General features: G+C 39.2%; 1 protein-coding gene across 1 annotated transcript in view; it reads right to left on the bottom strand.

The window, feature by feature from the left end:
• ano11 (anoctamin 11) overlaps positions 1-12,518 on the bottom strand; it is a 106,276-nt gene extending 93,758 nt beyond the window's left edge. Inside the window, exons 1-17 of the mRNA XM_046055293.1 lie at positions 12,387-12,518; positions 11,761-11,887; positions 11,465-11,658; positions 11,231-11,338; positions 10,042-10,178; positions 9,897-9,954; positions 9,700-9,810; positions 9,455-9,620; positions 8,309-8,399; positions 5,202-5,298; positions 4,950-5,093; positions 3,793-3,930; positions 2,770-2,868; positions 2,484-2,586; positions 959-1,070; positions 799-853; positions 556-653 (exon numbers count right to left, since the gene is read on the bottom strand). Of these exons, the coding sequence (XP_045911249.1) occupies positions 556-653; positions 799-853; positions 959-1,070; positions 2,484-2,586; positions 2,770-2,868; positions 3,793-3,930; positions 4,950-5,093; positions 5,202-5,298; positions 8,309-8,399; positions 9,455-9,620; positions 9,700-9,810; positions 9,897-9,954; positions 10,042-10,178; positions 11,231-11,338; positions 11,465-11,658; positions 11,761-11,887; positions 12,387-12,518 (1,970 nt within the window). The remainder of the gene's footprint in view (positions 1-555; positions 654-798; positions 854-958; positions 1,071-2,483; positions 2,587-2,769; positions 2,869-3,792; positions 3,931-4,949; positions 5,094-5,201; positions 5,299-8,308; positions 8,400-9,454; positions 9,621-9,699; positions 9,811-9,896; positions 9,955-10,041; positions 10,179-11,230; positions 11,339-11,464; positions 11,659-11,760; positions 11,888-12,386) is intronic.
• Positions 12,519-13,136: the final 618 nt, after the last annotated feature.

Genomic DNA, 13,136 nt, shown 5'->3' with positions numbered 1-13,136 from the left:
ACACACACACACACACACACACACACACACACACACACACAGTGGAAGTGCTGCAGAGGTGCGGCAATGAGGTTTACTGCACCAAACAAACAAAGCTGGATTCCGGATGCAAAGCAGGCTGATGCAACACTTGATAATGTCATGCAGATGAAAAAATTGTGGGGGTTTATGCGTGTTATCTATTAAACTACAAATTTCACATACCAAAATTTTGCTATTTCTAATTTATTCTGTTGTATTAATGGTCCTGATTTTGGTTTTTGAATGCGATTTATCATGTCAAGCTGATTATAGACATCATAACAATTTAATTTAAACTATTTAAATGTATTAAATTATACTCCTGTCTGGTTGGGAACTTATCTTCAGGTTTGAAAAAAGTCTAATACTCTTGAAGCTGTTAAGTAAAAGTAGGACAACTAAATTATATATATATATATATATATATATATATATATATATATATATATATTTATCATATTTTCAGTAAAATAACAGATGTCTGATCTCTCAGAAAACCATACTGGTATATCAGTCTTGTGGACAGAAACATACGGGATAATGAACTCCTGAATGTTGTTGATGAGTTGCTTTCCCACCATGATGATGAAGAGTTGTTCAGCCAGTTCAATAAGGCATCCCCCAGGACCACACTGCAATAGAGTGTGAAGACACACAGAAACACACATTTATGACACAGTGGAGCATCACCTTCTTCACATGCTTGAATAAAAATACAATAGCAGGGATCTGGAATATTTTCTCCCTTTTACATTTATTAGTAAATTATACACTCACATCTTCATTTCTCATCCCAAACAAGGTCCCATAGTTGGAAGGATAACCCACAAACCTACCCGCACAAAGAAATAACACACAGTTAAAAATATCATTTGGCATAAAATGTTCTTCATTTCTCAACCGTTTCTGTATCTGTTGAGACTGACTCATGCCTCACCTTCCTTTAAAGAAAGCCACATAGAAGGGGGACGAGTAGAAGTTGACAAACTGGAAGATGAACACCTTGAAGATGAAGGCATTGTCATACTGAGTTTGTGTTCTGTGCATCTCTGCAACAGAGAAAACATGGACACAGTATTTAAGACATTAAACCCTTAAAAGCTCTTATAACTTTACTGTTTGCCCTTTTCTCTCTCTCTCAGATAAGATTGGCTAACAGAGGGTTTGCTTAAAACCTGTCTATCATTTGACCGTGCATGTTTCTTACCCAGACTGACTTTTCAGAGCGATGTTGCCATGTTCAGAGATCTTGGCAATGAAGTATAATGAATATATTGTTATCTTAATTGATAACTGTGTAAAAAGGATCCAAGAAATAAACTGTGTCAAATAAAGTGAAACGGATGTAGCAACTCTGAGCAGTGTGAACTATATCAGACAGCCATTATTTTGAGCTTAACTTTCTGCTTGACCTGAAACTACAACCGAGTTTAATTTACTCTGTCTCACCAACAAAGATGTCAACCAATCCTATAATCATCTGAACTGCAAAGGTGATATATTACAATCTCTAGCGGCCATAAAAGAGGTACTCAGCTCTTGGCAACAACACCTGAGAAATGTTTTTATAGTACAACGTGGCTGTCTCAACAGCACTTAACATTAATGATTATTTTCTATGCACAGGACATTACAGTGCTTACATGTCTAACTGTTTTTAGCCACTCTAGTTGAGTGAAATGGCAATATTGGTCAGTTGGTCTGTTGGTCAACCACTTTGGTACAGAGTGAAATGTCTCTACAACTGGAGAGATACCAATTATCATAAAATTTGAAACATTGTTTTACTTTCAAGATGATTTGGACTTTGGGGATCATTACCTAGTGCCGTTGTCAAGTCAGAATTTCAATTTGTAATATACTCTGTTGACCAAATCCCTGCCTTGTTTTTAGTGCTAATTTGAATGTCAGTAAGTGTTAGCATGCTAAAATGCTAAACTAAGATGGCGACCATGATAAACTCTGAGCATGTTAGCATGACACCCTTGATTGTCTTGTTTACTCTTATGTTTAGCTGTAAGCTATCTAGCTAAAGTAATAGTACATGGCAAGACAAGTCATCACCCTCTTTTAAAGTGACATACAGTAGGAGGTAATATCTAAATTGGCTAATAAAGCTTAAATTTAACAGTCTGTAGAGCTTAATGCTGTTTATGAGTTTCTTCATGATTTTAGACTGAGTTGTGTTTATCACAGGTTTTTTCATTAACTAACTAGCATGTTTTAATGCTGCCAGATATTGCAGCTGCTGTACAAGACATAACTGTAATACATTGATTGAAAGATGTCTGTTCTGTTGCCTCACTGAAATGCTATCTTTACCCCAGATGCTGGGATCATGTGCAAGACATTATCTGCTCTTTAAGTAGTTTCAGCTTTTAGTTAGTGGAGAGCCAGTGAGAGGCTGATATCGATGTACAGTATTGAGGTTTGAGGTGTTAAAGAGCAATATTGATTTTTACCCCATTTAGTGAGCTGCTCAGCTAATGCAGTGTAGACCCGGCCCATCAACAGGATAAGGCCCAGATTCACAATACTGCTGGAGATGTTGGCTATTGTCCCTGCCTGAGGAGATCAAACACATGTATAATAAAATAAAATATGCACACAGAGGGCATGGAGCTGTTAAAGGAGCTGATGTACACCTGTAGTACATGCATGTAGTGATCATTATAAGAACAAAATATCCAAAATAGAATAATTGAATACACACATCCACTGTAGATGCCCTATGTAGCTTTGATATACCTCTGTACGCAGGACAGGGCTCCCAGTATGGAACATCATCACGCTGATGATACCGCGGCACATGACCACCGTCACCAGGAAAATCATCACCACACACAGCTGAGGGCGAACACAAAGGGATGTTGTGTCAAAAACACTTAAGACATATCAGCAAAGACACAGGATAGAGTTTGGAATTACAACATCTCAGTGAAGTAGTAGCTTTAAGAGGTACACTCCATTTATGTAGATATCCCCACTATTGCGGTTACATGTCATCTACACCGTTCCCTAGAGTTGGCTGACTACAGTAAAAAGAAAGCTACTTGCTTCAATCTCACTCACTCTAATTGGTTTGTTTTCTAGATATCAGCAAGGCAGTATTTTCAATTTTCCACCTTTACTATCAGTAATGTCAGGAGAAGGGTGGGGGAAAACTGCTCCTCAGATCCCAGTCCAAGAACAACTTTATCCTGAGACTGAGTATACATTGTACGGCTGAGATTTTCAGATCATATCTCGGCCTGTGGGCAAATGACCTGGATTCATTATTAGAAAAGGGTTCAGTTACCAAGGCAGGATTCAGTGGAATAGCACAAAGCTATAAACCCCACCTCTCTTTCTTTTCAGGATCACAAAAGTAAAAGTCCAAAAGACACTGAGATTCTTCACTGAAACCAAGTACTGTGTGTGATGACAATGGCTGTCAGAAAGATCAGGACAGTAAGTTTGTACACACATTACCTGTATGATATCTGATTAGGGCGTATTGGTTAGGGTGCATTAGAATGAAATCATACGTGATCAAGTAGATTAACTATATTGAATTCATCTAATTAGAAGTGACATTAACTAGCTAAATAACGGCTGATACCAGCAAACCAATATATCGTTCTATCCCTGCGATAAAAAAGGTATAAAGGTCCAAAAATGAACACAAGGAAATATTGTTCTATTACCCCAAATACTTTATTTACAGTAATGCTAAATGCACACTCCTGAAATTCAAAATCTGTCTCTAAACACTTTTACATAGTGTCTCACCATCATAATGATGACCATGGAGCCAGTGAACATGCGGGACAACCTGGTCTTCTCTGGAAAATAGGGCTCTTTGACGCCAGTCACCGGGTTTTCCTCCATTGTCGGGGCCATGGCGGCAAACTCTGGACGAGGACGCTCCTGAGGGAATACATTGATGACATAGCTGTGAACGGTCCAGCTGCGGACCAATGGGTAGAAAGTGTGTTCCCCAGAGGTGTGGTGCGTATCAGAGGAATAAGGGGTTGCTCAGGATCATAACGTAATAGTTTAGTAACTTCTGTGTAAAATATAGTAAATGCGGGGGGGGGGGGACTAGGAACCAACTTAATGCTAACATTAAACATTAGCTGGCTTGGTGCTGTTAAAGATTAAATAGTGATGTTGTGTTTAACAATTGCAATACTGTTACCGTATTGCAATTTCTTTTTTTATTTATTAGTTTTGACAGCATTAAGTGTTAAGGAACGCTAGACTCAAATTTTAACTACACAAAAGAGGTTTTATGAAGTATGTTGTATTTTATTATTTATATCCTGGCCTGGACTAATACTACCTTGCCCAACAGTCTAACATTGCCTGCTCTTTACAAGGTAACTTTGTCATTTTACAACAGGACTGTATAATGAGATGAAGTTTGTAGTTCCCTTTATGCTCAACTAGAAAATTTTAGGTACAAATATTATAAATTATTTCTAGAAATAAACTATTTTGCATGGTCCTGATTTTAAGAGTCTCACAGCCTGGGGGAGGAAGCTGCTCTGTAGTCTGGTGGTAAGACTTCTTGCCAGACAGCAGCAGGCTGTTGCTGGGGTGGGGACAGTCAACCATGTTATCCTTGTGTATATTTAGCTAATTTAGTGTGTCTTTAACACAAAAAACTGCAAGAAATAATACTTAACTAGCTGTTGGGAATGGCCCTTGTGTCCATTAAAGTCCTGTCCACACCTGATCTCTGGGGATAAACCTCACATCTGGGGGACCTCACTCTCTTCCCATGGGCTTGCAGACCTGGGGTCTCCAAGCACGAGGTCTACAGTTGGACTTTTTTGGGATTGCTAGCCTCTTAATTATGATATACCAATGAACCATAAAATATAGAAGAAAAGTATGGTCATATTCTACTTAAAGCAAGCAAACAAATTTTTTGATTGTGAGACCTCTTCTTCGTGGAAGTCCATGCAGTCCCAGTGATGGGCCAGGGTGGCCATCTTTCGCTTCCAGTACTCCAGGAAGGTTACAGCCCAGAAAGACATGAACACACTGAAGAGGACGGTACCTGGGTGGTCAAATAAGTAGCCCAACTGCAATGCAAAAAGATACAGTATATACCTTTTGAAGCAAATATCAACTTTAAGTATATTTGCAATATGATAATACACTGGGTTGTTTACCAGTGAAATGTTCATTACCTTGGCCATGGTGCAGATTTCAGACATGTTCCAGGCCTTGCATGTATTACAGAGAGGACACATCAGATAACCCGCTCCGCTGTTACAGATTTCCTTGCTGTTGAAAGACACAAATTATTTACAACTGAGAAAACATGTTTTAAAGCTTTCAAACAGGACTGCTTTTCAGATTTTGATGTATGGAGTGGGCAAGCAAATTTGACAGAAACAGAGATTTTTGGCCTTAATCACATATGCTCATTGTTATTATAGTAAGAGCTAAAGGTTTGAGTGAAATAACGGTAATTGATTTTGTACACACACTATCCAGGATATATTGATTGAGTGAGAAAATAGAAAAATGAAAGTTGGTGAAATCAAGTCTCCAAGCTCGCAGCCAGGGAACAGAGCTACTGCACGTTGGCTTATTAGAGTTATTCAGCGAGTTACTGAAACCATGACTACACATGGGATCTGCTGCACAAATAAAGCCAAGACTCACTGAGAAATCTTACTTATTTATGTAATGGGGAGATTATTCAGTACTAATTGTCCATTAGCACATGAGACGGCTGCAGTTTATTGTCGCCACAAACTGTACATCCATTGTCCACTAATCAATAGATGTAATCCACAGTATGAACAAATGAACCTCATGATCCTGAGACATTTGGTTGTTTCCTGTCCTGAGTCTCTCTAACCTCTCTTGTTACTTTATAGCGGAATTAATTTTCTGTCCCTGAATCCAATAGGATGCTCTAGAAACAGAATGTTAAACACAAAACAATTGGTAAGGCAATATTAGGGTGCAAGCACTTTAAGGTACACTTACTGCTTAAGTTATTCCACAGTACTGTGTAGGCAGAGTAGAACCCACTGTATAATGTATAATGTATTGGGAACAGACATTCCCATGTGGATTGTATAATTATGGGGTTTGTTTTTATGCAGAACAGACTGCTGTGCTTTGATGCTTTGGTATATTAGTGTCTCAAACTGTGCTTGCTTAAAATAATTTAATTTAATTTAAAATAATAGCTTTATTTGTATAGCATCTTTCAATACAGGCAAAGTGCTATAAAGCAAAAATTGCAAGACTGATCTCCTCTGGTAGTTTGTTCCAGAGTGTAGGGGCCCTGACAGAAGAGGCCCTGTATCCTTTGGTTTTTAGCATAGACCTAGGAATGGCTAGCAGTGCTCTACCAGAGGATCTCAGCAATATAGTATGAGTCGGTTAGCCCCTGCCAGGTCTTAAAAGTAATTAAAATTATTTTAAAATCAATATTAAAAAACAGGCAGCCAGTGCATGGATGCTAAAACAGCATTTTGGGCTAATTGCAAGAAGTGAATGGAATTCTGTCTGAGACAGGTGTACAGGAAGTTACAGTAGCCGAAGCAGGAGGAGATAAGTATGGATGAGTTTCTCCAGATCTGTGGTGAAATAAAAACTTAAACTTGGCTATAATTATCAAACGATAAAAACATAGCTGAACAACTCTCTTTACATGTTGTTCAAAACACAAGTGCAGGGGCCTCATCTATAAACGGTGCGTACATACAAAACAGGGATGGAAACGTGGGTACCCCACTTCCCACGTAAAGGTTGTGATCTATAAAAAACAAACTTGACGGGAGAATGTGCGGTCCTCCGCGCAAACTCTGAGCCATGCGTACACACATAAACTGGAGAAATGAGAAACGGCGACTCACATGGCAGAAGGATGAAACGTTTGAAATGGATACTATTAAAATCGAAATATTACCGCTGAGCATTATAGGCCAATAAAACTTAACATAATTTCATAATATTATTAATTTGCCAAACAGATGCAAACAGATGCCTTTCTGAATAAACACACCCGTTTGATTGATTCCAGTGTGCCGTTTATTACACATAAAACCAGTCATATTTCTTTTAACTCAACAGCAGCCTCGTTGAGTGAGTGGAGTGTTTGTGACTAAATAAATGTTTAAAGTGGAATGATTTGGTTTACTCTCTTTTCAAATGAGGGAATCCAAATTATGTACCGTGTCATCCAGTGTGTCCTCCACCTCTGACACTACTCAGGAGGGATGCACTTTCCTGCAGATCGGTTATAAAGGCGTGGAGCTCCGGTGCCCCCTTTCCTCCGGTGCACAAGCGTTGCGTGTAAGAGCGTGTTGTACCCACCAAACAACATGCTTCAGCTTCACCAAAATGAACGTCAGTGTCACACCGGGTTAAATTTCTTTTTGAAGCTGTTCTGTCACAATTTTCCCTCCTTTTCTTGATGCAGTCAGTACGTATTAATATTAATGAGGGGCGTTTCACTGACCATTTATGGGCAACTATGGGCGTTTAAAGGGTCGGACAAGGAGCTTGCTCACATTAGCCACATTTCATGTTGATTGTGATTTATAAAGGGAAATGGGTGTATTAAATCAGAATATTTTGTGAGTACTCACTTCCTGTGTTTTGAATGTTCTCAATCTTTAGGAGTATTTTCTACGTAGAGTTTTATAAATGAGACCCCTGGTCAAAAACTGGATGCCAGATATGGTCTGCAGGCACATGTTTTGGTATAGGTCTCTGTATAGGCACGATGGTACCAAACCTGGCGACCTTACTGTGACTCCGGGAAGTCATTGCGCCCAGCTGCTGTTCACCAAGAAATAGATCAAATACTTTTCGACCATTACTCATGAATGAAATGATGACACGTTAATGGAACTTTGATGTCATTACCAAAACATAACAGCAGCACTGAGGAGTTACAAAGACAACAAAGTGACACAGTAACTGACATTCAGTTACTAATATTATCCACCTTAAGCTACTGGTCATTCCAGACCGGGTAAGATTATAGCAGCAAAACCTCTGACTATCTTGGAGCCAGGGTATGTCTTATTGCTTATAATGCTTATAAAGTCCAATTTTAAGATTGCGTTGTTTCTTTTTCAGTTACATAGTAGGAATGATCAGTCAATTCGGCAAAATCAAAATCATTACATAATGATATGTATGAATACCCCTTGAAGAATTGACTAATATAACTCATAATGTCATAATGTACTGTACACATTTTGCTCCTCATTTATCTTGTGTTATGCAAATAAACATGTATTTCCTGTGTTGTGTGTGGACTCACGCTGGTGTGTTGGTACTCATGGACATGACTCCAGACACAAAGACCAGGGTTCCAACTATAGCCGCTGGTAGCAGCCAGGCTGTGTAGAAACCTGCAGACATAAAGCTCCATTAGGCGGGGGCAGGGGAGGGGGGGTTGTGCAATTACATTGCAGCACTGTTGTTTAATGCTGTTTAAGAGTTTGTTGGCGTCACAGATGTTCAGGATGAAAGTTTTATTGTCTCAAGCTTTTCCTTACATTTTCTACTGTTAAAGTTAGATGTTATGCATGCTTCACTCTTCTCTTTGTTCAGACATAATGGATTTTACTTCCAATGCTAAATACCCACTTCTGGGTATATAACATTAGCTCCAGGTATTTATGAGGGGAGTCTTGTAGGATAAGTACATTAAAAGACTTTTTTTCCCAAACCTTTCAACTATACCTCCTGGTCTTTATCATATATGACTACATGCTAGTACATTGACCTTGAGTTGCATTTTTTGTGTAAAACTACTCATTTCACGGTTGTTGAATTAAATCAAATTGTTGTAGGCGGCATTAGCTCAGCCTGTTAGGACTTGGCTTGGAAACCGGTGGGTCTCCGGATTGAGTCTAGCACCAACCAATGCCGAAGGTGTCCCCTGAGCAAGGCCCTGAACCCTGAACTGCTCCCTGTACGATGGCAGCCCACTGCTCCAAATGAAGAGAAATAATGTCCCCTTCCCTTTTTATATGTCTGCTCAAGAATTTCCCCTCGGGATCAATAAAGTATTTCTGATTCTGATTAAATGTTCCTTTGTCAAATGTAGTTTTCTTCAGGAATTTGACAAACCATTTATGGGACCAGATGCATTTATCCTCAAATTTCTTGTAATAGCTTGAATATACATAGGTGACTTAGTATGATAATTGGTATTTCGTTTCCCTTCATTCATTATTTGAGAATGTGGATGATGATTCAGAGGTCTGGAACCTACAGGTATTCAACTTGTTAAAACAACTGCCGGCTTCATTGAAGGTTAAAGTGTGCCACAGCAAAGTTGATTAATACATATGCATTCAATTATTTGTGTTATTATTTGTGCTTATATTCACATGAGAATCTAGAGGGGGTTTGAATATGTGTCTGTGCCTAACATGTCTGAACAAGAAATTACATTTACCCAGCCAGGCAAAGTAGAGGGCAATCTTTTCTCCAAAGTAGTCCCTGATGTGGTCCAGTGGTTGGTACTTGTACCATTTGAACCAGCGGGCCCAGTAGTGGTAAAGAATCTGCCTCTGATTCAGCTCGTCGGGGCGAATCTCGTAACTTGGAAGCTTAAATGGGCCCTGTAAAAAAAAAAACGTTGATTGAGGAAAAACAACTTCTGTGCAAAATCAGATAAATTGCAGATCAATAATATCTGACCTCGTGCAGGGGAAAAGCTGCTGCGTATACCCCTTCATTCACCAGTCTGTCCACACCAACCTCTGCCCTTTTCCTTTTGCCATACACCGTCCTGGCAAGAATCTCATATACCTGAAATAATACACAAACTCTGACTCCATGAGAAAATAATTTCACTGAGTACATGTACAGGATGTAGAGGAATTTCTGTTACTCACAATACGGTGTCTTTGTGTATTAGTGAAGTAGGTTTCATGGTTGTCACAACCAAGGAACCTGTAGAGGAAAGACACTTTAATAAACTGTGATATAATGTTAACTGATCGTAATATTTACTTTCGTTGAGAACTTGTTAGAACTCACCTGTTCATTTTTGACTTGCGAAAGGCACATGTGTAATAGTCCAACGGCCTGTTTGGCACTGATTCTATCATTACATTAGGTATGCATAGTCTACTCAGCAGCCGAGCAGATGTGTTCAAGTCCAGATTTGGCTGTGCCTGGAAGCCAAACACACATTAATTCAGTATGAGGAATGTTTTATCCTCCTTAAGTTACAACCCTTAAAATGTTTCTTTTTTGCATTTTCCTGTGGATCCTTTGTGTGTGGTTACACATCTGAATCCCGCTTAGGAAATGGGATGACTGGGGTTTAATGTAATAATAAAGAGTCTACAGCCATGCTAGCAGCTCCATGAGGTTGTACAACAGTGCTTTGAGTAAAATGCTAACATGCTCACAGTGCTACCATGCTGATGTTTAGCAGGTACAATGTGCCATATATAATGTGTTTACCATGTTAGTTTAGTCTGTCCATGAAGTCTGTACAAAATGTTGGAATTGTGGCAGTAGGTGTTGAGATATTTCACAGGGTACGCGAAAATTTTGTCTAGGTTGCACTAGATTTTTTAAATGTATTTATTTATTTAAAAGGAACAGTGCATATAATGAACAATTTGCTTTACAGCAATGTGAATATGCCAGAATTAGCCTGAAGGCTATTTCTAATCTGTTGTCCCCGGCAGGTCAATGTGCAAAACAACTACACAATAAAACAATATATTAAATATACAATACAACACAATATAAAAGACACCACAATGTTCTTTACAGGGTTATGAAGATTAAAGTTCTGATTATGCAGTAAGGTGCTGCCATTTAGTGCAGTGAAGTGCTGCATACTCGGAAGCCACGCAATTTGTTAGTAACTATACGTACACACACACACACACACACACACACACACACACACACACATTTATTGTTTGAATTCTATTATAATTAAAAAATTAAAATATCTGTTCATACAGTTTTTGTGTGTGTAGCGTGGAGAGGGCAACAACTGCTGTCATTGTGCAATCGTGTTGTATAACGACAAATAAAACACCTTGAATCCTTTAATGTCGGTACAAATTCCCTAGCATTCCATCCAATGCTTGTTGAGATATTTAAGTCTGGACTGTCCAACTAACAGACTGACACTGCCATCAATTAAAATCTTAAGTACTATAACTTTAATGTGACATTTTCAGTTATAAACAGCAGCACTAACCTGTAATGGAGCTCTCACACAGAGTTCCTCAGCATAATACACCAACACATCCCAAGGAGCGCTAAGTTTCAGAAAATGTATTGTTTTCTTCTCATTCGCAGTTTCTTCCTAAAGAGAAGAGAGGCAACGTGGAGAAGTTGTTATGCTTGTTAATGCGTCGACAAAAGTAATGAGCAGATTAAGAAGTTAAATAATAAATAAAAGATTAATAATCTTTAATCTTATCTACAGTACCTTTTCCATAAGCAATCCAGCACTTTCCAGATTCTGAACAAACTTCTCCCTCCACTGTGCCAGCTGTGCTTTCCTTCGTTCAGACCTGCTGTTCTCCTCAGTGGGCACAGCTTCCCCCTCCTCACTGGTCACTTCTCTCTTCCCCTTCCCTCGCCGTTTCCTCCGTGAGCGAACTTCCCACACCAGTACAAAGTCTAAACCCAGATTAACCATAAAGGTCCAAAAAGTTAAATGAAGGACTGACTCCATCCATCCATCAGAGAGCTAATGTAAAGCGAGCTGCTGATGCTGCCTACCGATTTTGGTCTTTCCGTCTCTAAAGTAATTCCCCAGCTGTGGGACTGGCTGGTTACTTCTTGTATCACAGTGAATATAAATGGGATCATCATCATCTATGTCTTCGTCAGCAGCTGCAGCTGAAAGCTAAAAGCATCCAAAGAGAGAAAATCTGTTCATTAATTAAAAGCTGCGAGAGCTACAGGCAAACACAAACTATTTTCTGCTCACATGTAAACCCTTTATGTGAACAGTTAATTTCCTTTTGATGAGATTTAACAGTAAAATCCTGTGACATTTAACAGCCTCATAAAAGCCTCCACTTTGCAATAATAAGTCCAGAAAGAAAATGGTAGTTGAGCTATTTACAGTATGGTTGAGAACAATCTTTCAGTGCAGTAAAGCCACGTTTCACCATTTCAGACATTTTGATTTTCCCAGTGATATATAGTACCTCGTACCATATTGTGCTCCTGCGAGTATCAGATTCACTGCAAAATCTCAGAGAAGTCAGTGAGGTGTGAAGGGATGAGCAAAGCAGTAGTGTAATGGCTGCTGTGTGAATGTGCAGTTATTATGTTTCTGATTCTATATTAAAGGAAAACATACTGCAGCATTGTAGGAAAAGAAGTTAAATAGTGCTTACATATCTTGACGGGATGAAGCTCCCGTTCTGCAGACTCCCATAGCTGTCTGTGGTTGATGCTTCACCCCCATAGTCCAGATCCAGGAGAACCTCCCTGTCTCCCTTCAGCAGCTCTGAGCCCTTCCTCAACATGAGGATGACAGGTCCTGTGACTGGGCAAAAATACGGAGCATTCACATAAAATTGTACTGCAGAAGAAAACAAATCTCACACCTAGACACATGCTTTAAAGAGATACTGAAAAGAGAAAAAAAAAACTCGATATTTTACCTTTGTTCTTGCAAAAATGAGGCTGCTGCTACAGTCTGGATTTGCAGCAAGCTGTGCTTCCCTTGTCCTCACCTTCTTCTCTATATCTGCATCCGTTAAGATCCTCTGCTCCACTGTTAGATAGCTGAGAACTACCGTAATGGACCTAGCACGCAGGCAGCAGCTGGCACTCTGCTGCATTTCAGCAGACGACATGTACTTTAGGACATACAGTACAGCGCACATCCCCACTTCATTAATAATGTAATAGTCAGTCAGCAGCAGAGAATAAGAGAATAAAGTCAGAACTCTCTCTAACACGCTCATAATCAGGATATAACACGTGTGTGTGTGTGTGTGTGTGGTGGTGGTGGTGGTGGTGGGGGGGGATCGCCTCTTTGATGTTAATAGTTAGTCTCTCATCTGTACTGTGCAAAATGTTTCGCACATTTAATTTCATTCGTTTTGAAATGTACTCACACAATTAACATAAATTATTAA

The sequence above is a fragment of the Micropterus dolomieu genome, linkage group LG08, assembly GCF_021292245.1.
Source record: "Micropterus dolomieu isolate WLL.071019.BEF.003 ecotype Adirondacks linkage group LG08, ASM2129224v1, whole genome shotgun sequence".
NCBI lineage: Eukaryota > Metazoa > Chordata > Actinopteri > Centrarchiformes > Centrarchidae > Micropterus > Micropterus dolomieu.
This window is presented reverse-complemented; position numbering and strand designations above follow the sequence as displayed.